This window comes from Micrasema longulum, unplaced genomic scaffold (genome assembly GCF_059751315.1).
Source record: "Micrasema longulum isolate JH-2025_06_02 unplaced genomic scaffold, ASM5975131v1 h1tg001118l, whole genome shotgun sequence".
Taxonomy (NCBI): Eukaryota; Metazoa; Arthropoda; class Insecta; order Trichoptera; family Brachycentridae; genus Micrasema; species Micrasema longulum.
In genome coordinates this window covers 31,078-54,996 of record NW_028278306.1, presented here as the reverse complement: position 1 = coordinate 54,996, position 23,919 = coordinate 31,078, and the positions used below count along the sequence as shown (strand labels likewise).

Here is a 23,919-nt window from a genome sequence, read left to right as displayed (position 1 = left end):
ATATTCACCATTCTGCCCATATTTGAACATCTATATTTCTTTAATTCTTTCATCTGTTGATGTTTGTGAAATTAAAGAACTGAAACCCTTTTTTATGCGGGTGAGAATTATCTTATTAAATTATCTCACCTACATGCATAAATTATGGTTTTTATGGTTTTAGAAAGAAAAATGAATGGTTGGTTAAATATATAAAAAATACAAATCTATTAAAATTAAAAGTACCTTTTAAAATGTGTTTTTAAATGCTTAGATATTAGACAGCGGAGAGACCATCACATCCACTTACTTCTGTTCACTGTATTTCATATTCCTAACGCTCCAATATTCCTTCGTGTAAAAATTCAACGCTTGAACTGATGTTCCCGGTTAACCTTTTAATTTTCATTCTTAAAATACCTTCTTCTATTTTTTAAACTAAAATAGTGGCTAAGCGATTTGAAACTAAAATCAGCTCTCATAATGTTTAAAGAAACATTTCTTATCACTTTCCAAAACACTGGTTTTTTCCTATCTTTTTGCAATTAAAGGCGTGTATTGACATTTATTTTACACATATAGCTAATTCTATTGTAATACATATGTAATGAAAGAAAACTAATGTGGTATTTAAAAATTAAATATGGCAATTCAAAATTAATGGCTCGAGTAAAAGGGAATTTGTTAACTCCAATTGTTGGTTAACAACGAAAACTTTGACTTTTATCTTATTTTTTTCTTATTTTTCCAGTTAATTCAGTTTTTTTATTACGAAAAATTAACAGCTTAGAATGAATACATACGTTAAAGAAATTATTAACAATTTAACAGTCCTAAAGATGCCTGCTTGGGTGGAAGCGCTCATTAGTTAAGTAAAATAAAACAAAACTTAGCCAAAGAATTTTACTGATATTTAATCAAAAACACTTACACAATGTAGTATTTTTGATAAAATTTTATTTTGAAATCAATAAACCGTACATATTTTTATCGCCTTGGAACATTTTTCCACATAGCGTTCTTCTGATATCAAGCTAATACGTACGGAAAACTTATTTTTACCAGTACTCGCATTTCAAATCTCGATGAGTTGTGAAGGGTGCAACAGAAGGGAGAAGGGGTGTAGGAGAATGTATCGAATAGGGGGCAGTTACTGTAGTTACTGGTTACTGGCAACTCCCTACAGGGGTTGTATTTCTACACCCACAAAGGGTAGTTTCTGTAACTGACGGCAGGCATTTGATATGACACATTGTGCTCCTATTGTTTGTAGTGGACTAAGCAACCCTTACACTCGTTTGTTAAATTGCGTCTAACTGACATCCACCAGTCTCGCTTACAAATCCTGTTAGTTCAATATTTATACGACTACCACAAAAAAACGTTAATATGCTGTTTTTTTTCCGGGGAAAATCCTGATAAAAGAAATCAAACGGAAAAAAAACCGGCCTTGAAGTGTCACGATGAACGCATGGTAAGCGACCATGCTTAAGATCCTGGGTTCAATTTCTCAACGCTGGCTTGACGTGAATATTCTTTTTAAACTAACTTGACCATGTAGGATGCCACCTATTGTGTGAACTCTTTATAAAGTATTGCCAGTCCGATGTCATAAAGGTCTTCACCTAGACCCTGCATCGCGTCTTCAGCTATCGTCTCAGAAAATTTAAAATGAGGAAATGCGGTGAGGAACATCTTGAGGTGTTTCATCACATGGGCAGAAATAATTATTATTAAAGAAACAGAAAACACCAATAGTTATAAATTTACTCAAAAACACATACGGTAGCTGACATTAAATAAAGGACATCAGGCTTGAGAAAGAGACTGCCGGCCTAATTGGCCTATTGGACCTAATCGACCTAATCACTCTACAAAGCCGAAGTTAGCCGATTGGGACGGCAGTCTCTTTCTTAAGCCCGATGTTCTGTCTTTCATTTACTGCCGGCTACTGTATCTAATGTTATTTGAATTTGTAAAGGATAGAAAGTAATACAAAAATAATAATAATGCAAATAATATGACTACCAATTATATTTTTTACATGCTTTTTTATACTATATTTTTTTAATAAAACTTTAGCTACATTATTTTTGTGTGCTTTAACGTTTATTGAAACCAACATTTTAACGGTATGTCTTCAATTTGTCGCGATACATCTACAATTCACTATCACCATTTTCCTATCCGCACGTAGTAGAGCATAGGACATGGAAGATAGTGTGATCAGTCTTATGCTTTAGGTGCTAGGCCAGGAACATTGAACTATTGTAGTGAAGAACCACCTCGTCACAAAATCAACATTTCTCATCCACCCTGGCAGTAATCAAACCCAGGACTTCAAGAATGGTGGGTAATAGCGCTAACCACAACACAACAAGGCGGACTTATCCCCATTTGATTGACATTTTCAGGATTTTTACCTTAGGGGGGACAAAGAGTCAAAACACTCGTCCAGGGATCTAATTCTTTTCACATTCAGAACTGTATTTTTTATTCCCTTGGGCACAGAATATTTATTTATATAACACTTCGTATTCATATACATAAAACGGTGGGCGAGTTGCTTTAAGGTAACTTTTTCCTACCTATCAAACCGTTCAGTTTGAGAAAATAAGAAGTATATTCATTTATTTTTATATGAACGCGAACGGTTCAAAGAACCTTTTACAATAAAAAGTTTTACAGAAATCATCACAGCAGTGAACAATTTATTTTGCAATATCTAATATGAAATAAAACTATATAATTCAACTGAATAATCAAAACAAAACAAATTAGTTAAAGTAAAATATTTTTAAAAGAACTACAAAAAAGTAAAAAAGAAACATAAAATATCCAAGATGACAAATAAAAGATAAAAATTAAAGTGAAAAAAACTTATGCTCTAAATATAACTAAAACAAAGTAAAATTGAGAATAATTTAACATAAACATAAAGTGACTAGTATTTAGCTAGGTAATAATAAAAAATAAAAATTATGCTACAATAATACTTTATACGTTTTTTGGATCAATACAAAAGCTCAAATAATCTTAATAACACCTTTTTTTATCAGTTAGAATTTGGCAATAAATCCACAAATGTATAATTTATATATAAAGAAATAAACAAAAATACGTATCCAAGAAAACAAAGTTAAATTTAGTAATAGTTTTTTAAATAAATTCATTCCTCAATGTTTGATTATGTTCTAATGCTTGCAGACTGGCTGGATTTCCTCCCTAGGGAGGAAATCTTTTCCTCCCTTCTCAAAAATGTTTTCCCTCTCTGTTGAAATAAATTTGAATTCATTTCTTTTCTAAAAAATAACGAGTGAGATTACATTTTAATTAATTAACAGAGTTAGTATTGAAAATATCAAATATTTTTTCAAACCTATTTCCATACCTATGTATTCTGAATATAGCTGAATGCATTTCGGGCATATGGACATAATATTAATTATTGATTTATTATGGAAATCATAGTCTTTTTCAGAAATATAAGGTACAAAGAAAAAAAGAAAAAAAAATACAAAAAATCAGTACATAATATTCTATAGAAAAAAACTCACAACCAACAATAATTCATTAGATGCGGGTACTAGATGTCCCTGCATATGTACAAGTAAAAAATAAATGTAAAACAGGAGATAAATTTAAAATTTCAAACAGATCTGATGAAAATATGTTTAAAGTGAATTATGTCGATGTCAACTGACTAAACTGTCATTATAGGCAGTCTGCATTCTTCGAACAGTGATATTTTTCATATAATTAGTCTGTTGGCTCGGAATGTCGAAGAGTACAAAATGACGAGTTCTACGGACAGGGACTCGATATGAAATGCTTTTAACAATTTCAGGGCTATCGATTACGTTATTAACAATTTTATAGAGAAAACTCATACCCGGCATGATACGCCGAGTTGCGAGATTTTGAACCTTTTGAAAATTAGCGGACTCAGTCCAACTTGAAAACGAAAAACTATTTTTGAAATCTAGTTGTCTAAAAAAACTTTTTTGAATATGTCCAATAAGATTTTTGTAAGTATTTTATTGAGAAGTTGAGGTATATAAATACAGAATCTTATTAAAAGTACATAAGATTAAAGGTAGATTTATACAGAATCATATTGAAGGTATATTAGATTAAACGGAATATTAATACAGAACCTTATTAAAGGTCAATTATATTAAATGTATATAACTACAGAATTCTATAATTTTATACAAAATTTTAAATATAAATAAACAAAATAGGCCTTCAAGTACTAACGTAACTTAAATGTTACAACCAAAGATCTCCTAATGCAGTATTAAAAATATTTTGACTATTTTAAATCTCCTGTGTAAAATATGCCTACGTCTGTTGGCTGCAAATCTGAAATGGGAAGGGGAAGGGGAAGTGTGAGAAAGATTTATGAAGTGAATATGTAAGTCGGAAGTGGATGACGTCATAGGAAATCAAGACGAGTTCCGCTAACCAGGTGGCATTACAGCATGCATGGATTCATATACATATGTTAACATTAGTAGATATTTAGGGGAGGGTACAAAAGAGTTTTAGTCCTGATACTTATGTATAGTAGCAAAATAAGGAACTAGCAGAGGAAGAATAAAAGCCGAGTGCTGCTGAGATACGGTATTATTAATGAATGTTTAAGAAATCAATATTTGACAGGTTAATAAAAGGATATGTGACAATTTTTGTGTCACTGTCTTGAAGGTGCCTCCCGTAATATTGTGCGAAAAAGGCAAATGCACGTCGGACTGATGATGCTTAAATAAAATCGACGAAATCGAGGTCTCACATTCCCATTTTCTACACCCCCAAACTGAATCAATTTTAACCTTAATTTTGAGGAAGATAATTTTTTTGTGTAGGGACGTTTTTTAAAATATTTTTTTTTCAAATAACGTATTTTGGGGAAAAAAAAATATCTTTTTTTTTTACTTAAATGCACATACAAAATAATAGTAATAGTAACTTAAATGAAAAAATTAGTAATTGTCGATTTTTCAATATGATATAAGTTAATAATTAAGTATGGTATAGGTAGTAAACCAAGTAATAAAAAAAAGAATAATTGTAAGAAATTTAAAAAAAGAATGAAAAAAACATAAAGCACTTAATAAATACGTCAATTTGAAAAATAAAAAATAAATTTGTCAAATTAAAATATTGTAGAAGGTTAAGAAGATAATATTATTTAAAATAATTTTTATTTAATTTTTCATCTTAGCTATATTTTTTTTAATTTCAATTGTGCCTGTACGTATTATAAAGATTTGTGTTTGCTATTTTTTGATGCACTAAGTCCGTTAATAAATAAACAAATAATCATGCACATTTATATTTACTTACATACTTGTTTAGCTAAACATGCTTAGTATTAACGCAAATAAGGAATCTTGTATCTTTAGTACAGGAGAGATAAAACATGTCAGCGCGATCAGAGAAATATTTTTAATACTCTTTAGAAAAGTATTTTTTCTTGAATTTGTGCTAGAAATCGAATGTGGTTTGGAGTATTGTCCCGTTGGGTACGAGATATTCTCAATAATTTGTAAGTAAAGGGAAATCTATGACGTTGTTCACAAGATTGAATTTAAATAATTGATCTGTAATCACCTTTTTATACTCCAGAGTTTGAAATGCACTTGGAGTACAATTAGATTTGTATTTTATTTGAGTTGGTAACAGTGCAAAGGATTCTATTGGAAAATCGATTGCAAACTTAATTACTATTTGCCATGGTTTCGGAACTCAATATGTAACTAGTTAGTAGGAATCAAATCGCATTTCGATTCAAACATTAGTTTAACCGGATTAACATTCATTCGCGCAATCAGGATCTATTTCAGGTCATAAATTAAAATAATTGATGGTTTGCAGCAGCGTTTGAGTGACGCTCATAAGAGAGACATTTCTGTTTTAAAACGTTAACCTTTTTTTGGTAGTAAATGAGAGAAAAAAAAAGTTTAGTTTTTCAACATTTTTGAGTTTGTCCTAATTTGTGTTAGAAAAACTGGATTTATCACCTTTGGGAATTTTTATTTATATCACTACAGAGATGGGTAGAATTTTTTTGTTTCAAGATTATGGATATTCGAGCGTTTACAGGGTTTATGACCTGTCATAGGTTGGGTTCAAGTGGCCACTTTTATGTAGATACTACAACATTCCCCGTTCCGCTTATTAGCGAATATCCATATCGGTGACATTTTTGGTTTTTGTATATATGTCATGAAACAAGGAAAGCTTTCGCTAGCGTGTTTGGAGCGCCATCTATGTATTTGATATTGAGGTTAAGTATTAAAGCAAATTACTTTATTTATGTAGCTAAGACTCTATCCGAGTTAAATTAATTACTAGTAATCGCCTGCAGATGACTCTGCAATTTATTTTTACTTAATTTTTTGACCAGATCTTGTTAACACAATATTATTTTTGGTATGTGTATATATATTTACATATTTATACACACACAATTTTGGGTTTTATCCCAAGGGGGAGTAGGTATATGGAATTTCTGGTATATGGAATTCCTTTGGGAATTGTAAATATTAATATTTTACAACAGAGATGAAGAACATTTTATTTTAAAGAGAAAGACTTGAGTTCTAATTATTTACTCAAATATTAAAATTTTCAGACCATTTCCTAAAAGCCGTAAATAACTTGTGCTGGAAAAATGGAAATCGAGTTGTGGTAGAGTGGGATTTGAACCTGGGACCTTTGGTCCATGAGTCCACAATACTACTCCGAGACCACAAGCCGGTTCATGTAGAAATCTAAAATCTAAATATAAAAGGTTATGGCCTATCATTTGCTGGTTCAATAATTATTTTTAAACGTGCCAATTCCTATTTTTGAATTTAAAATTACATTTCAAAGGAGCCCTTTAAATTAAATAATTTAAAACGCACTGTGAATCATATTCAGAAGTGTTGTTATTAAAATTAAATCATTGTATTTAAAAAATTATCTAATGTGAAAGATGAATCTAATGCACGTTTATCAGTGTGTTTATATCATTCAGTTAAATAAAAACTTTTTAGATTTTGAATGCTACACACACGTCAAGCGGGCTAAGAAAGTCGTGTACAAAATACAGGGTAGAAATAAGAACAAAATTGATTTCAGTTTGAAATATCAGGAAAAGATAATTTTTTACCTTTTTGAAAGTCAGCCATCGCCTCCCTAGACCACCTCAACGTTCCAAACTTTCTTTGGCCTTCTATCGCCCACCTGAAGGCCTAAAGCGCTCACAAGGGGGCGTTATCGTCAACTCTATGAGAAAGACTATTTTAAACCAATATACCACGTCAACCTTGCCAGGAATCAAACCCGGGACATTAAACATAAAAGGTGTATTTTTTTTCGTTTTTCTTTTCCAAAATTTTCAGCTGAGAGTAGTCATCGAGTCAAAAACACTTATCAAGGGTTCTGGTTCTTTTTTAAATACAGAACTGTATGTATTTTTAATCTGTACTCAGATAAATTGCGTTTACAAAACATTTCACGCTGGCCTTTTTAGATATTTATTTATTTAATTTTATTTATTTATTTCACACAAAATTTTATATTTTTTATTTTCTATATAAACACCTCACTGAGCATAACCCGTGTCGAGGCATTCATTTACATTATTTTAATATTATCTTCTAGTACATAATAAATATATAAAATATAAATAGCAGACATGCAACTACAATTCCGAGTTCAAATATACAACTGTTTTGGTGGGGTGACCATCTCAAGGCAGTTCTTGAGACCCAAATCCGGAAGCCATTTTTCAACAAATAATTTGAATTTTTGTTTCTTTGTATAAAATTTGAAATCAAGAGGTAGTGTATTGTAAATTTATGAGCATGGTACATGTGACTCCTCTGACCAAACGATGTTGTTATTTTAGGTGGCACGAATAGTTCACCTATAATAATAAAGTTTTAATAGTTACCTCAAGCAGAGCCTTGAGTACATACTTTTGTGCTGTTTCCAAGGTATGCATTGAACTTTTGCTGGCTCCACCCCAAGCAATTATTCCATAATCTACAATGGTTTGACACAGTGAGTAATATAATTGATTAAAAGTTTTTTGTCGAGAATGTTCCTTATGGTTTTAAATACATACACAAGTTTTTTAACTTTTTCTGAAACATTATATATAGGAATTGTCCAGTCCAAGGAACAGTCGACTTCGATTCCTAGATATCTTATATTTTTTACATTTACATGTGCATTTGTCACTATTCAAGTCTGTTGTAATGCATTTATGTATAATTAATTTTTCACTCTTAGTTCGTCCTTTTTTATTAAACCAGATCCCTTATGCTCAGTAGATAAATTCATTTGCAACTAAACCACAAGGTGAATTATGAAATCTTTTTTTAAAATAATAAAATTAAAAAAATCGTTTTATTTAATCTTAAATTTTTTATTAACATACTACAACAGAGATGAAGAACATTTAAGAAAAGGTAATATAGAAGTCTAGGCATCTACAGGGCTTATGACCTGTCAATGGCTGGTTTAAGTGGCCACTTTACACACTGTGTAACATTCACATTCACCTAACACATAAATAAAGGTTTCAGCTCTTTAACTTCACAAACGTCAACAGATGAAAGAATTGAAGGAATATAGATGTTCAAATATAGGCAGAATGGTGAATGTTACACAGTGTGTAAAGTGGCCACTTAAACCAGCCATTGACAGGTCATAAGCCCTGTAGATGCCTAGACTTCTATATTACCTTTTCTTAAATGTTCTTCATCTCTGTTGTAGTATGTTAATATAGACAGCTCCCCAGGGAGTTGAATCCAGTCCTTGTCTACAAAAATTTGGACAAACTCAAAATATTGTTTATATTTTTTTTCTTAAATGTCTTTTTTCGAACAACGTTTTTTTTTTCAAATGTGACTTTAGTGAGTATTTTAAAAATCCATACTGTGCTTAGTCTAATCCTGAGTTTTTTTCTTTTTGATGTAGCTGTGACCACATTTGAGGGTCCAATACTTCACCTCAGCAACGTCCAGAGAACTGACATGGGCCTTTATTTCTGCATAGCCAGTAATGGAGTTCCACCTTCAGTCAGTAAGAGATATATCGTCCAAGTTCAGTGTAAGTATAATGATCATTATAAGTAGTTATCTAAATCACGAAAGATCAGGCTTATTTTCATACTATTAAATATCCATTCTGCTGACTCCCATATATTTACATAGATAAATAAAATAAATCGTCGACATTCCATGTAATTAAGATACCAATAATGATGACCAAGATTTATCCATATTTTTCTTGATCAGAAAAACAAAATGTGGGAACTCGTACTTACTACATAACATGACTGCGCGTCTAGTGTTCTGGAAAATAATCAATAATTACGAATTCAATGAACAATTTTATCTTTGCCATTATTTTTTTGCATAGTCTTTTGAATCTGTATCTAGATAAATACTTTTTGTGTATTCCGCGGTGTAAAAGTCGTAAGGACATTACTCTATAGATCTAAAAAAGAAGATAAAGTAACTGTATTGTGTTTATCAAAATGTCCAAAACATTTTTTTTGTCCCGTTTCATATATTTATTAATAATAACTTATTGCTGCATAATATTTTTTGATTGAATTTTTTAAATATTTTATTTTTCGTTATTTTAAATAACTTAGGATTTTGTTACGTACGTATGTTTTTTTCATTAGGATTGTTTTGTTTTTGAAAAATTAACATTTAAACTTTCCTTTATAACCATTTTTCTTCCATTGTAAATGATATTGTGTTCAGTACATTTACTTTATATTGTTATTTGTTACAGGTGACATATTTATTTTTTATCGATATTTTCAATAAATGTTATTTTTATGTTTTTTTTATATGTTATATTAGTTTGGTTCAAAGTTTTACTTTGTTAAGATTTTGTAAAACGTTCATTGAACTGTAAATAAATTCTTTTTTTATATTAATTATTTTGTCTGCAGTCCATCCTTTGATAAAAGTGTCCAACCAACTAGTGGCAGCCCCAGTTGACAGTGACGTCATTGTCCAGTGCTATGTTGAAGCCTCCCCCAAAGCTATGAACTCCTGGTATAGAGAAAACGGTAAGTTTAGATTCACGAAGGACTTTTGACTTGTCAGAGCATCTGAAATCTTCAGATCTAATAAAATTATAATCACATAACGCTGAATAGAGTTCGATATTCATTACTTACATTGTTAATATGAAAAAAATTCAAAATTACATGCAAAAAATACTAAGGAACGTTTTTAATACTTTTTAAGATAAAACTCGTGAACGTGAATGACTTTGAATGCAAAAAAATATAATAACTAGAAGAGTGATTTTTCTTAGGAGAGCGAATGAGTTCTTTAGTTTAAGGGCCATTAGATGCAGAATGAATTTTATACCGTGTGTTTTTCACACTTTTTTCCAAAATTTCTGATCGTATTACAGCGTCCACTAAGGGTTGATGTTATTTGTGTATATCCATATGTTAGGTTACGTACTAAGGATTTGTATCTTGTTTCAGTCATTTTAATGTGACGATCGTTATTCTGAAATCTGTGTCCTTCCAGATTCCAGTCCAGGGTCCTAATTACAATGGGAAGTTAACATTTATCTTAAATTTCATTTCAAAAGTAAAACTAAGTTTTCTGTATGAAAAACACCTACATTTTTTCTTTTAAACATGTTTAATTATAGGTTACAGATGAAGATACTTTAAATGTTCATGCAAATATATTAATTTTCGTAAACGAATATAGATTTTTCTTTGTAGACACTCGAAGATAACTCTGTTAACCTCCATTGTAATAGGGGCCCTGATGATTTTTATTGCATGCCGTTGTCTCTGTTTATGCATAAAAATTCAACGGAGAAGAGTGATGTTTAAAACGTGTAAAGGAAATAATAAAGCAAAAAAATATGTTACTGAGAAAATTATTTAAGTAAAATTTTACGCGATGAACCCTCTTTGAAACGTCATATACGCTTAACCTTAAAAGTGATGAATTATTTATTGAAGATTTCTGATTCATTAGGTTTAATTTATTTATTTATGCTTTATTAAGTTAATCAATAACATCTTAAGAACAAATGTAAACTTATAACAAAATTACATTTTTTTAATCAAAATTTTTCAATAACATATTTTTTTTAATTAATTTTAAATATTTCGATCTTTTGTATCTCCTTTATTCCTTTAGGTAACTCATTGTACAGCTTCAATCCCTTGTAAAATAAGTTTTGAGATTCTTTTTTTCTCCTCATTGGTAATCGTATCTTTTTTATCCCCTGTTTCAATGTATGACATTGTTGGTTAAATTTTATTATTGTTTTTATTTTATTCATCCCCTTTATTATTTTATGCACAAAAAATGCTAGATTATATTTAATTTGCTGCTTTACTGTGAGCAAGCCAATTTTCTTTATGCATTATTTCTATATTAAAATAGATATTTCTTTTGAGTGTAATCCTCATCGCCTTATTTCAAAGGATTTGTAGATGATTAATTTCTCCTTCATTGTGTAAAAAAAGAATAGAATAACAGTGATTTATGTGTGGGCATATGATCGTTTTAAGAGCACTTATCTTTACATCTATTACATTTCGCAATCTTTCCATAAATGATTTTTTTTTTTTACATCATTATCAATATTCAAATTCTCAATGGAATGTGTTTTAAAATTCAAACATCTATCCAAGTAAACACTGAGGTATTTTATTTCGTCCACAGAATTAATATTTAAATTATCAATATTAATATTGTATCCTTAGGGTTATATTTTTTCTCGTAATATTCATATATTTTGTTTTTTTGATATTTTATTATAATTTCGATTTATGTTCATCTGCTACTAGTTTAATAAAATTCTTAAAAACTTGGAAAAAAATATAACTCATATTTAATTTGTTCAGTCAAGGTCATCTTATGTTGTATACATCTATAGGTAGAGACAAAACTAATTGATGATGCAGTAAGTTTCTTGTATTGACAGTACATGTGTGACATTTTCTCCAATTCACAGGTGAAAAACTAATGGACAACACAAAGTATATAATGAAAGAAACGACAATTAACGAGTATTCTCTATACATGAATCTCACTATCAGAAGACTAGAGAGAAAAGATTTTGGAGGTTATGTTTGTACGTCTGTTAATGCTTTAGGGAAAGTCGAGGGAAGTGTTCGGCTGCAAGGTGAGTATTTAAAAAAAAAAAACCTTTTGTTTTATCCGGTTTATGTTTAAAATAAAGTAATTACCCCTTTTGTTTAAAAGCTGAATAATTTTCTTTATTATTTGTAGTATTACAAATACACATTTCTAAGTTTTTTTATTTATTTATTACGATTCATAAATAATACATTAAACATTTGTATAGTAATGAGAATGTATTCGCAAATCATCTGATAGAAAATAATCATTACTTCAATATACTGGATTAAAAGTACTTCATGTTGAAAATAAAATATAAAAATTAGACAACTTAGAAATCTTATAAATTAAAAAAGCGGTTCATAATAAGAAAACAATAATTAATAACCAAATAAACAATATTTCTTTTAGTCCTCTCCTGTCTTACTTCGAAAATAATGATATCAAATTACCACCCGTGTAAGGGAAAAACCACTTGATTTATTGGGTCCACGTGTAGTATTTAGTGAACACGATAAAAAAAAAAAAGGAATCAATTCATTCGTTACGTAAACCTTGACGAAGAAGCTTGTTTGCTTTGAAACCGGTTAGGTGAAAAATAAAAATTAGTGGTTAAAAAAAAGTTGTTTTTTTTTTTTAATTTTTAGAATGTATTCAGTTTAGATATTGTTTTCCAATAGAGAAATAACACTTATTTTTACATTTTTTTAGGAAAAAAGATCTATGAAATACTGTCTAGAAAAAATAAAATTTTCTTACTTATTAGTAGCGTAAAAAATATTTTTAAATTGCTTATTTTGAATTCCCGCAAAAACTACCATTCCTTTTTATACGTCACGATTCATGTTTATTTGTTCCAGACCATTCAAATTTATTTAGAACAATAAAATGAAAACGCTTTTTTTTAATGATCTAGAAATGTTGTTCCAAAAAAGAAAATTTCAATGTCGCCAAAGAAAACATTCTTTAGAACGGAAATGTAAATTCTCAAACATTTTTAACTCTTTCTCGTAATTACCTCCTTTTAGTTTTAAAAATGGGAACACAAGTACGTAGGTACTCATTTTATCCTTTTTTCTAGATAAATCGGCGTTCACTTATTTTATACAAGTCACTTTGAGCGGGAGAAGCAAATCGCGGAATTCTTTTGTTTAGAACAGTAGTAGAAATAAAGCGTCGCGACGCCTTGAAAGTGGAAATAATTACTACTCTTAGGGATGAGAAATGATTTGTTCGTGTTTTAACGCTTCTTTGAGAAATGGTTTCTCTAGAACTTCAGTATTGTGTATCATTTTATTATTGCCATCTGCAATCAAATGGAAATATTATAACGGGTGTTTTTTTGTCGTGATTAGATTAGTAATACTGTCTCTTGAACACCAATGATAATATTTTTTTAACATTCGTACCTTATAATAACACTCAAATTAATAATTAAACGCTTTTAACATGAAACATGCGTAAATTTACTTTTGAAAAATCAGTGTTTAGTCGGCAAACGTATAAGGCTCAAGGCGAAACAACGAATTTACTGCGTGCTATATTTGGCGACATTTTTTGTTTTCAGAAATAGTCCCGTCAATTGTCCTTCACGATCTTATGATTTAAGGCCATTAGATTACTTCCTTTGATATTACGTTAAGTCCATAGTCTATGGAAACAAACCAACAACTTTTAAAACATTGAAAGCCAATATAACACGCACGGTTACAGAAATAATGCCATATTTGTTGCTAAAATTGGCAAATAATTGTACTGGCAGAATACGCTACGTACCTGCTTATCATGAAGGGCGTATGTCGGATATCATTTTCAATAAAATATGTATGTTTTTTTTATTCTTTTGATCATAAATTGTTTCACCAAATTAAAAAATTTGCTTATTATTTTTAAATTAAAAGTTGTATTACGATTTAAAACAAACACCCGATGGATGAAATTACTAATGTCACATCGTATATTTATAATACGAAGTCTTTTCAGAGAAACGCGATGTTCATTACAATTTTCTTGGTGATTTATTACTAAGATTAATACGCAAGGAAACATTTTTTTTGTTTATAACTATAAAGCAACTGTTGCATATATTGCATATGTTGCATATGCATATCTAAAACATTTAAATGAACTAATTTGCAAACTACGCACTTGTCAAATTACTAAATGGTGGACGCCAAAAAATCAAATATAAAAAATAAAATCCCATTTTCGAATTGTTTTGTTGACTTTTTTTTAAAGGTTTATCCATAAAATAATGAAAAGGAAGATATTTTAACATATTCCTCCTCAATTATTTATTTATAAGTAGTAATGTTCTGAAAACAATTACACTGTTTTAAACACACTTTAAAAAAAAATGTGTTGATTTTTTAAAAAATAAGTTAAAAAAACCTATAGTCAACCTTTAAAACAAAGTCAAAATGATCATAATTTCGTATATCTGTAGATTAAAATTTACATAAAATATAAGTAAATACAGTTTCAATGAAATTCTATTAATAATTATTAATATATAAAATTAAACAAACCAAGACTTTAACTTCATTACATGCACTTTTAATTTATGCAATAAAATATTAATTTTCTTCATTGTTTTTTATTTAATTATGGTGCAATGTACTGATTTACACAAAATCTTTTTCAAAATATAGAACTCCAGCTTCCATCAAAATCTTCATCTTCTTTATCTACAAAAGCTCCCGACAGGAAGCACCATTCAAAGCAGGATAACAAGCATAACAAACAGAACAATAACAGGGGTAGAAAAACTGACAACAGGGGAAGGTATGACGTCACCACGAGGTCCTGGATGGACTCCAGAAGCCCCGACCCCACAGAGTTAGAAGGATATATCTCAAGACCTCCATGGGTAGAAGTAAACTCGTCTTTTATCACATCACAAAATGACTTCTCGTTCATTTTAATGATATCTCTTTGGTTAATGAAGTGTTTAGTGATTTAGATTTTATATTCATTATTAATATAAGGTAACTGTTGTTAAATTAATGTTTTCTAAATATTAAAATTACCCTATATAATTATATGTCAGACATATCTTTAAAAAAAGTCAAATCTAAAGGTATGTGCCAATGAATTAGTAATGCTAAAATATAATTTTAGCATGTTATTATTACAGAAATTGCCGACAATCTTACGTTTGCTTATATTGATAAAATAATTTTTGTTTTTTTTTAATGATTGATCAAACAACTATTTAAGTAAATTTCAATACGGAAAACAATATAAATCTGTATGTTTCGGTCAGAATATCGACCAAAGAAACAAATTGCATAATTTATTGCTCAATGTGTTCAATTATACCCACACGTTCTTTTTAGGTTTTAAAATAATTTATTTGATCGATTTTAGCTTGACGAAAGAAATTTATGTTATATGACATCGTAAATGAAAAATAAGCACATTTAATAAATATTATATCTTTAAACTGCAAATTTGATATTTTTTTCATATAAAAAATTGCATTACTTTAAAAATTTCTATGTTTTTTGTTTTTTAAAAGCCACCAGAATCATAATTATGATGAAAAAAATACAGTTTTAATTACTTGGCCCTAGTGGCGAACGTTTTGCGGCGGGGCGCGGATACGGGACGCGGTGCCTTGCCGCCCCCGCGCGAGTCACTATGGACACCTTTTCACCGCGCCCGCGCCGCGTCGCAAAACGCTTGTAACTACGGTCAATAAAAAAAAGCAAAGCCAAAGACGAAAAAGAGAACGAAATTTCAAAATAGTTTTAAAATTGTATTTATTTATTAAATTTAATTACTTGGCATATGCCAACCCGTATGCATTGACTTTTTTTAGTTAAACTCGATTTTGTATTCTCCATGAGTTTTGTTCTATGACAATGATTATTAACGAGCTCACGAATGTTTGCATACAAGTGTTCAAGGAAATAGTCGTCGTTCATTTTTATGCAAATAAAAACATTGGAATTTAAATTCGATATAAATTTGTAAAAAAAATAAATGTGTAACATTATTCCATTTTTGAAATACGTTAAGGTACCTACTATATTTACAATATTTATGTGTAAGTGTCTATATTAAATATATTATGAAACTAAAAGTAATTGTTAAAATTTATATTCTCAATAAATTATACCAAATAAATAAAATTACTTAAGGCTTTTTATGTAGATCAAATCATAAATTTCTTTTAACGTGATATTAATGTTATCATTTATTCAGAAATAAAATCAGTTTTCAAAGTCAATATTCATTTGTTTTTGTAGATATGCTTAACTAACTGTTTATTAAACGTGTAAATATTTATCGTATGTAAGCTTTAACAAGCTAATGTGTAAACTTATATCAAAGTGGGATTTCACTAAAAAAACTTTTTTTTAACGGTATGAGTTTTTCAAACATATTTACTGAATTCAACAAGATGTATAAAAATTGAGGATGTTTTGAACTTTTTTATTCACTAAAATATAAAAAAATTAAACTTTACCATATTTCGTCATTGTTTTTTAAAAGATTAATAACGACATGCAGACCGTAAACTGATGGTCTTACCTATATAAATAAATAAAAAAAACAGCGAAATTTTATTGGTTTTTGGACCATATTTAGATTTTTAATTATGTTTTTCTGTTTTGATGTTTATCACTAAAATGCATAGCTAAATAACTCATCTTATTTTTACTATTTTTTATGAACTTGAGTAATAAAAAATAAGTTACTATACATTTTTACTAATTGAAAATAAAAATTAATCCAGGTTGTTTCAAAAGTCTGTCAACTTTAGTTTTAAAAGAACGCTTTTATAAGCTGATTTTTATTAGTAAAGAGTACTTTATATAACATTTTTTCTTTTAATATTTGTTCAACAAGTTAATATATTTGCAAAAATAAGACATGAATATTTAAGTATTACATTTTAAAAAGTAACGATGTTATAACATGTAATCATAAAATGACAATAAATAGCCCTGTTAAGAAATAAATGTTAAATAAATAACATTCCTTGCGTTTTATTTTTTATAAAATTAATCAATGTATTTCTTAAGTATTTAATTAATAACAATTATTATCAAGAGAAAGAAATATAGCTTGGTAAACTGAATGCCCTTCTGTGACTTAATTATAAAGGGCGCTACTGTCGGTAAATAATATCGTTCATTAGAACGAGATAAAAAAATTCCCCGCGATAGTCAAATGTTTTACCGATCTCAATGGACTATCGACTTAATTTTATCGTTTGGGAGTTTTTGCATTGTTTTATATATATATAAGCAATATGCTTACGATATTTGGCAACTTTTCCCCATTTTTTTTTTATCTATAAATCATATTATACAAAGTATAATATATTTTTGAATTTAATTCCCGGGAAGTTGCGTTAACTAAGTGAGGAAGTTCTGTTTCCTTTTTTTTTGTTGTTAATAGACTATTAAACTAAGCCAATTTTTATTTTTTTTATTTTTATATATCGTATTATCAGAGCTATGATTTTTTAAAATTTACATTTCTAAAATAACTCCGCGTGTGATGTCGGAAATTCTTCTCTGTCAGTTCCCCCGATCGGTTCGTTCACGGTAAGCAAACCGGATATCCTTCATGGCTCTCATATCTTTGATTGGTTCATATGAACCTGTGACGTTGTTCAAAGAAGTTCATTATCATTTTAATATCTTTATAACTAAATGTATTAAGGGAGATAAGGAAGTCTCGGACTCACGGCTCAAAGGTTCGTGGTTCGAATCCCACTCTACCTCAACTTAATTATCAGTTTCTAATAGTGTGTTATTTACAAATTGTTAAAAATGGCCCTCAAAATTGAATATTTCGGTAAATCATATGAACGCAAATATTTATTTTTATTAAAAAATATATATATCGTTAACGCACATAAAACACTGTACAACAAAAAGACACCAAATTGGTACATAAAAATCTGCAAATTATGGTAATTGGTCACATAATGGTAGACGGAATTATTTTTTAAATTCTTTAACTGTCGGACAACACCGGCTTGGAAACAAGAACGAAAAATTAATATATTTTGTTTTCCATTGTCAGTTTTGAGATCGAAAATTCTTACGCTAGTAAATTCAAAATAACTTAATTCCTCGAATGCTGTAAAAAAGACATTGACTTTTTGTATTTTACTTACCAACACTTACATAATATCTACTGTAAACTTCAATATTTTGCCTGTAATTGTTTTTTAAAAACGTTTTGTTATTTATCTTCCTACTTTGACGAAGTATTTTATCTCTTTATGTATGTAGGATTTTGATTGTTGTGCGTTGAGGAGCTCCTGCCCCCGTTGGAGGTGAACAGAAAATATCTACATGCTGGAACTGCACGACTGGGTTAACTTGCTTGGGCTGACTGTTCGGGCGAATTGGCGCTGACAAAACACCAATATCTTATTTCTTTCAAAATTATGGACTGGCTGCTTTCTGCATAACTACGTTCAATTTAAATATAGAATATAACTCTGACATTATCGTATTGGACAATTGTCATTATTTTGTAAAATCTTTTGAAATCAGCCAAAGCCCTTTATATTAAATAATGTTTCATATTGACCTTGTCAGGAATCAAACTGGGATAAAACGATAAGTGAACGCGCCAACACCATGAAGCGGACCTATCTTCACTCGATTTCCCTTTTCAGATTTTTCACATGAGAATAGTTATAGAGTCGAAAATATTTATTTTTAATACTTGTTAAAGTTCAGACACAGAACAAGTAAATTAATAATAAATAAAAAACTACTGACTTGTTTTAATTAAAACGCAGTTCCAAGAAAAAATATCACTATTAAGTAAATGTATTTAGTTATTTATTTATATAAATTCCCTTGTTTGTCTTTGCTACATAGTTTTATGTTCTTTTTGTTCAGTTTCTCATACGTATGTTTCTTCATATAACTGTTGTAATTGGCTTAGGCTGAATATATAATTAATAAATGTGAAAATAAATAAATGATAATGTAAAATGGTATTTTTTTATTCATTCACGGAATGAAAAAAAATGGACAGAAGGTAAGAGATATTAAGTTTTGCTTAAATTAAGACAGAAATATAATAATCCATTGAACATGAAAGTTAAAATTTAATATTGATTAATAATAATTGATATTTATTGTGGTTTAACACGGCCACATCCTGAAAAGCCTTAATAAGTTCGTAAATATGTAAACAAGTGTAATTTTGAATGAAAAAAATATATACTGCAACAGTGATAGAGAAAATTTAAGAATAGGAAATACATAATTTTTTTGTTTCATTCTTAATATTTACAGCATTAACTTTGTGGTCAAAACATTTCAATAAATCTTTGTATATAACCACATAGCTACTATTATATGTCTTATGATTTTGAGACGTACTTGTCTTTTTGCCAGAATACTAATTGCAAATGAATTTTTATAAATTCCATGCGGATTCGCATGTTAGCGTAATTAGTAACCTGACGAAGAAACGTGTACGTCTTGAAGTCCGCAGACATTGAGAAGCCCGCAGCCCCCGTAGTTTAATGACTAAGACTCACGCACGGAAGGTTCCGGTTTTGATCCCCGGTGAGAACACATAAAAATAAATATTTATAATTTTTATTTACTAGTTTATATATACATTTTTACAAAAATGGCACAAAAAATACTCTGGCAAATTCAGCTTGTGCTCAGTATATGAAGGGTTGGCAAGCCAGAAATATTAGTATGCCTAATAATGCAATCGGTTCCTATATAGGCAAATGCCTGTTCTATGAAACCGATTTGTCGCGGCAAATATGGTTTTTGAATATGTTTCCCATAAATAAAAATTATATTGAACGATTATATATTATATATATTGACTCTCAACTTTCATGGAAATACCAATATGAACATGTTAAATCAAAAATAGTACCCGTAACTGGCGTTTTGCATAGACTTCGTGGTCTGCTTCCTCACTCTGTTTTGTTTGCCGTCTATTACGCTATGATACATTCTCACCTATCCTATTTATGCTGTATTTGGGGTTTCGCTAACAAAAACCAGATTTCTGAGATTCAAGTTCTTCAAAACCGAGCTCTGAGAAGCATTCTTGGTTTGAAATGGGATTCCCATGTCAAGGATATTTATCGTAACACAAAAATACTTCCTTTCAAGGTAATGGCACTGTATGACATCACTAACACTATTTCAAACATCATAAACTTTTCTGTTCACACAAATTTAAAACTTACATTTAATCATGAAATGCACAACTATAATACACGACATGCAAAAAATCTTCACATTTCTAAATTTTGTTCCACGAAGTTCGGCAAAAGGTCTCTGGAATACATTGGTCGTATACAATTTAATAAACTGCCTGATGACCTTAAAAATGAAATGTCGAGTGGTAAATCTCAAAGACCAGAAATGAAGACCTATTTCTTGAATCTTTTTGAAAGTGATAGTTTTTAGCTCAGTTTCTGTGAATAGTCTATATATTGTGTTTAAGGTTTAAATGTTTTTCTTTTCTTTTTTTAATATTAAGTTCACAGAATGTTTAAATGTTTTTATTTTCTTTTTTAATATTAATTTCACAGAATGTTTAAATGTTTTTCTTTTCTTTTTTAATATTAAGTTCACAGATTGTTTGAATGTTTTTAATTTCTTCTTTAATATTAAGTTCACAGATTGTTTAAATGTTTTCTTTCCTTTTTTAATATTAAGTTCATAGATTGTTAAAATTTTTATTGTTTAAATGTATACTATGTATTGTTACAAGAAATGTACTATTTTTTTTATGTACCGTCCCAAATGAGTTTTCTCGTACAACTCCTGGGAATATAATATCATGATATTCATGTCTTATATGTTTTATTAATAAATAAAAAAAAAAAAAAAAAAAAAAAGAGAAAAACAGTTGTAGCCGAAAAGAGCAGAAAAAAAAGTACAGTTTAAATAAAATTAAATATATAAATATATATACTCGTACATATACACACACATGCTACATACACATATATACACACATACATACATAATATATAGGCACATAGAAAAATATAATAAATTTATAAATGATTCAATGGGACAGCATAATATTTAGATTACTATCCTCAATAAATTATCAGATTCCTTACTTCCAATGTCTGTCAACCAAATTGTTATTCTTTTTTTAAATACTGATGGTTTATCAGATAATGTGACTCTTTTCAAACCTGGGTGTTCTGTTTTATAGTTTACCCCGTAAATAGGTCTCTTACGCTGTTGTGCAGCAAAAAATAAAATAAAATAAAAATGAAAATAGAAAATATAAACATGCACCGTGCGCGGTTCGTTCATAAAACGCATGTAACCATTAGTTCACCTAAATTTTGCCAAATAATGTTTATAAAATAGCATGTTTTATAAATTAATTGTCAGTCATAATCCCTTATATTTATATTACTATAAACAAATAATGTTATAATGATTTTATTAATAGTCACGAAAAACTATCGCCTTATAAAAATTGATAAAAAGCAACGTAACCCCCAAACACATCCATTCGTCAGCGCTGTCATGCGCGTACTGATCGGCGCGCAAGATGTACTTGCTGCTTGGCTACAAGATCAATCTGAAACTACATTCGAAATTCCGTTCAAACGCAGTACTGAACGTGAAATCCACGCCCAGGCGCGAACTAAAATGCTCATTTTTACTCTGAAAGCAATTGAAACATACCAATACATTATTTTTCGTACATTTTTTATGTAGTATGGGCCTGCCACCCATTTGACGAGTGGCATGGGAGTAGCGAGGAAAGGAGCCAGTGACGTAGTGGGGCAACATTACTCGTCATGCCGCACGTCATGCTCCTCGTCGTGCCCGATGCTACCTATTTGGTCGGTTTTTTGAGCGCGAGTCAAAGGACCGGTAATATGAGCGTGAGTGGCTGGCCTTATAATCACGCGGTCACAGTACGCATCGAGCGCTCACACAAGACGCACGCGTTATTTTTGAATGATGTTTATTTATATGTATGACGTTGATATAATTCGCTATACTAAAATGAATAGTGCGCACGCTGCCACAGTTTCATCGTCCATTGTATAGCAAAGGCAAATGAGAAGTGCCGAGCGTCGCAATTTGTTGCGCAAGAAGAGCAGTGTGCGGGCAGAGAGGGCAACATTGGGCGAGAGGGCGGCAGCGCGAGGAGCATAGTGATGAGCAGCGCAAGGAGCATAGCGTGCCGGGGCTGACGCGATGTTGCCGCAACGCCGCGCCGCACCGCGCGGCACAGATGGAATTTTTGTATTTTGGCAACGAACATAATATTTTAATGATTTATTTGTAATGGAGTAGGAATAATAAATAAAATATAGAATTCAATTTTAAAATGACATTAATAATAATGATTTTTTGACATAAGAAAAATGTTTATTATTTCATATAATGAACAATTCTTTTTTGTCAAATAGTCATGTTTTTTAACAAGATAAAATCTATTTTGGTTTACCCAAATTTAAGTCAAATAAAATAAAACGCTACAAAATACTTCGCAGGTATTTATAATAGTAAATATAATAAAGTTAGTTGATTTGTTATAACGGTTTATAATGAGATATGTTAAATTATTATTTTTATTTCTAATGATATATAGTATTTAGTTTGACTTTAATTTCTTAAGGGCAGTGTATACTTTTATTAACCAACCACCTATATATTAATTGCTTCCGTGATATGCACAATATGTACAAATAATATTTTTTTTCCTTTTCTCAGGTTTATAGCTTTTAATTTTACCATGCATAATTAACTTTAAGGCTTCCAATAACCATCCACTAAAGCCCGAGCTGTATTTAAGGGTAAGAGGATGTCATTATTCTGGCAAAAGACAGACGGAGGATTATTATTTTTACCCCCACATTTTGCAGAAAGGTGATCTCACGAGGCTTCCTGAAAACCTAAATTATCATTTTAATACCTTAACAAACTGGAATTCTTTGGTAATCTGGCAAGGAATTAAACCTGGATTTGAGAAAAAATGTGATTTTATTTTAATATATGAAGATCTGCAATTTGTATCAAATTTTAATCTGTTTATCAAAGATAACGTAAGTAAAAGCTACAAGATTATCATTTTCCAATTTGTAATGTCTGCCGGTTTCTAGACGTAGCCGTCTCATAGTCAAGATACTAACTTTATACAAATAATAATAATAAAATAAACCGTAACTTTACGATTTACTTATCAAAAGCATATAAAAATTAACATATAAGTTATCAAGTTCTACTGAACTGCATAAAATGCAGTTTGGCAGCGGGTGCTTAAAATTAATTAATCAACACCATACTATAAAGAGAGGAGGAGGTATAGAGGGAAAGGAAGAGAGAGGAAAAAGGAAAAACATAAATATTCAGGAAGTGACATTTCATAATTGATTTGAATGTAAGTCTGGGTCTGTAAGGTCTGACACACGATTTTTATATCCGAATTATGTTTCCAATAATCATGTGTTCATTGCACTATACGACATTTCTTAGACATTTAGATGTTTACTAACTGAGATGGATATTTTCTTATAATCACTATGGCAGTATCATCTGCATGGCATGTGATGTTAATGACCTTATCTCCCTTAGTAGATTCACTACATTTTTTTATTCTTAAAAGCGTTTTTTTATATATATTTATTCTGATTGTGTAAGGAAAAGTTTTAGGCATATATATTGTTCACAATATTTTGAGTTTGTCCAACTTTTTGTAGACAAGGACTGGATTCAACTCCCTGGGGAGCTGTTTATATAAACATATTACAACAGAGATGCAGAACATTTAAGAAAAGGTAATAATATAA

The 23,919-nt window shown here is 29.7% G+C and overlaps 1 protein-coding gene across 2 annotated transcripts in view; it reads left to right on the top strand.

The window, feature by feature from the left end:
- The window catches only part of LOC148276961 (lachesin-like), a 186,088-nt gene extending 169,209 nt beyond the window's left edge, over positions 1-16,879 (top strand). For both annotated transcript variants that reach the window (XM_088233533.1, XM_088233534.1), the window contains exons 6-9: positions 8,959-9,090; positions 9,950-10,069; positions 11,998-12,168; positions 14,777-16,879. In XM_088233533.1, coding sequence (XP_088089659.1) covers positions 8,959-9,090; positions 9,950-10,069; positions 11,998-12,168; positions 14,777-15,087 — 734 coding nt within the window. In that variant the 3' untranslated portion in view covers positions 15,088-16,879. The remainder of the gene's footprint in view (positions 1-8,958; positions 9,091-9,949; positions 10,070-11,997; positions 12,169-14,776) is intronic.
- Positions 16,880-23,919: the final 7,040 nt, after the last annotated feature.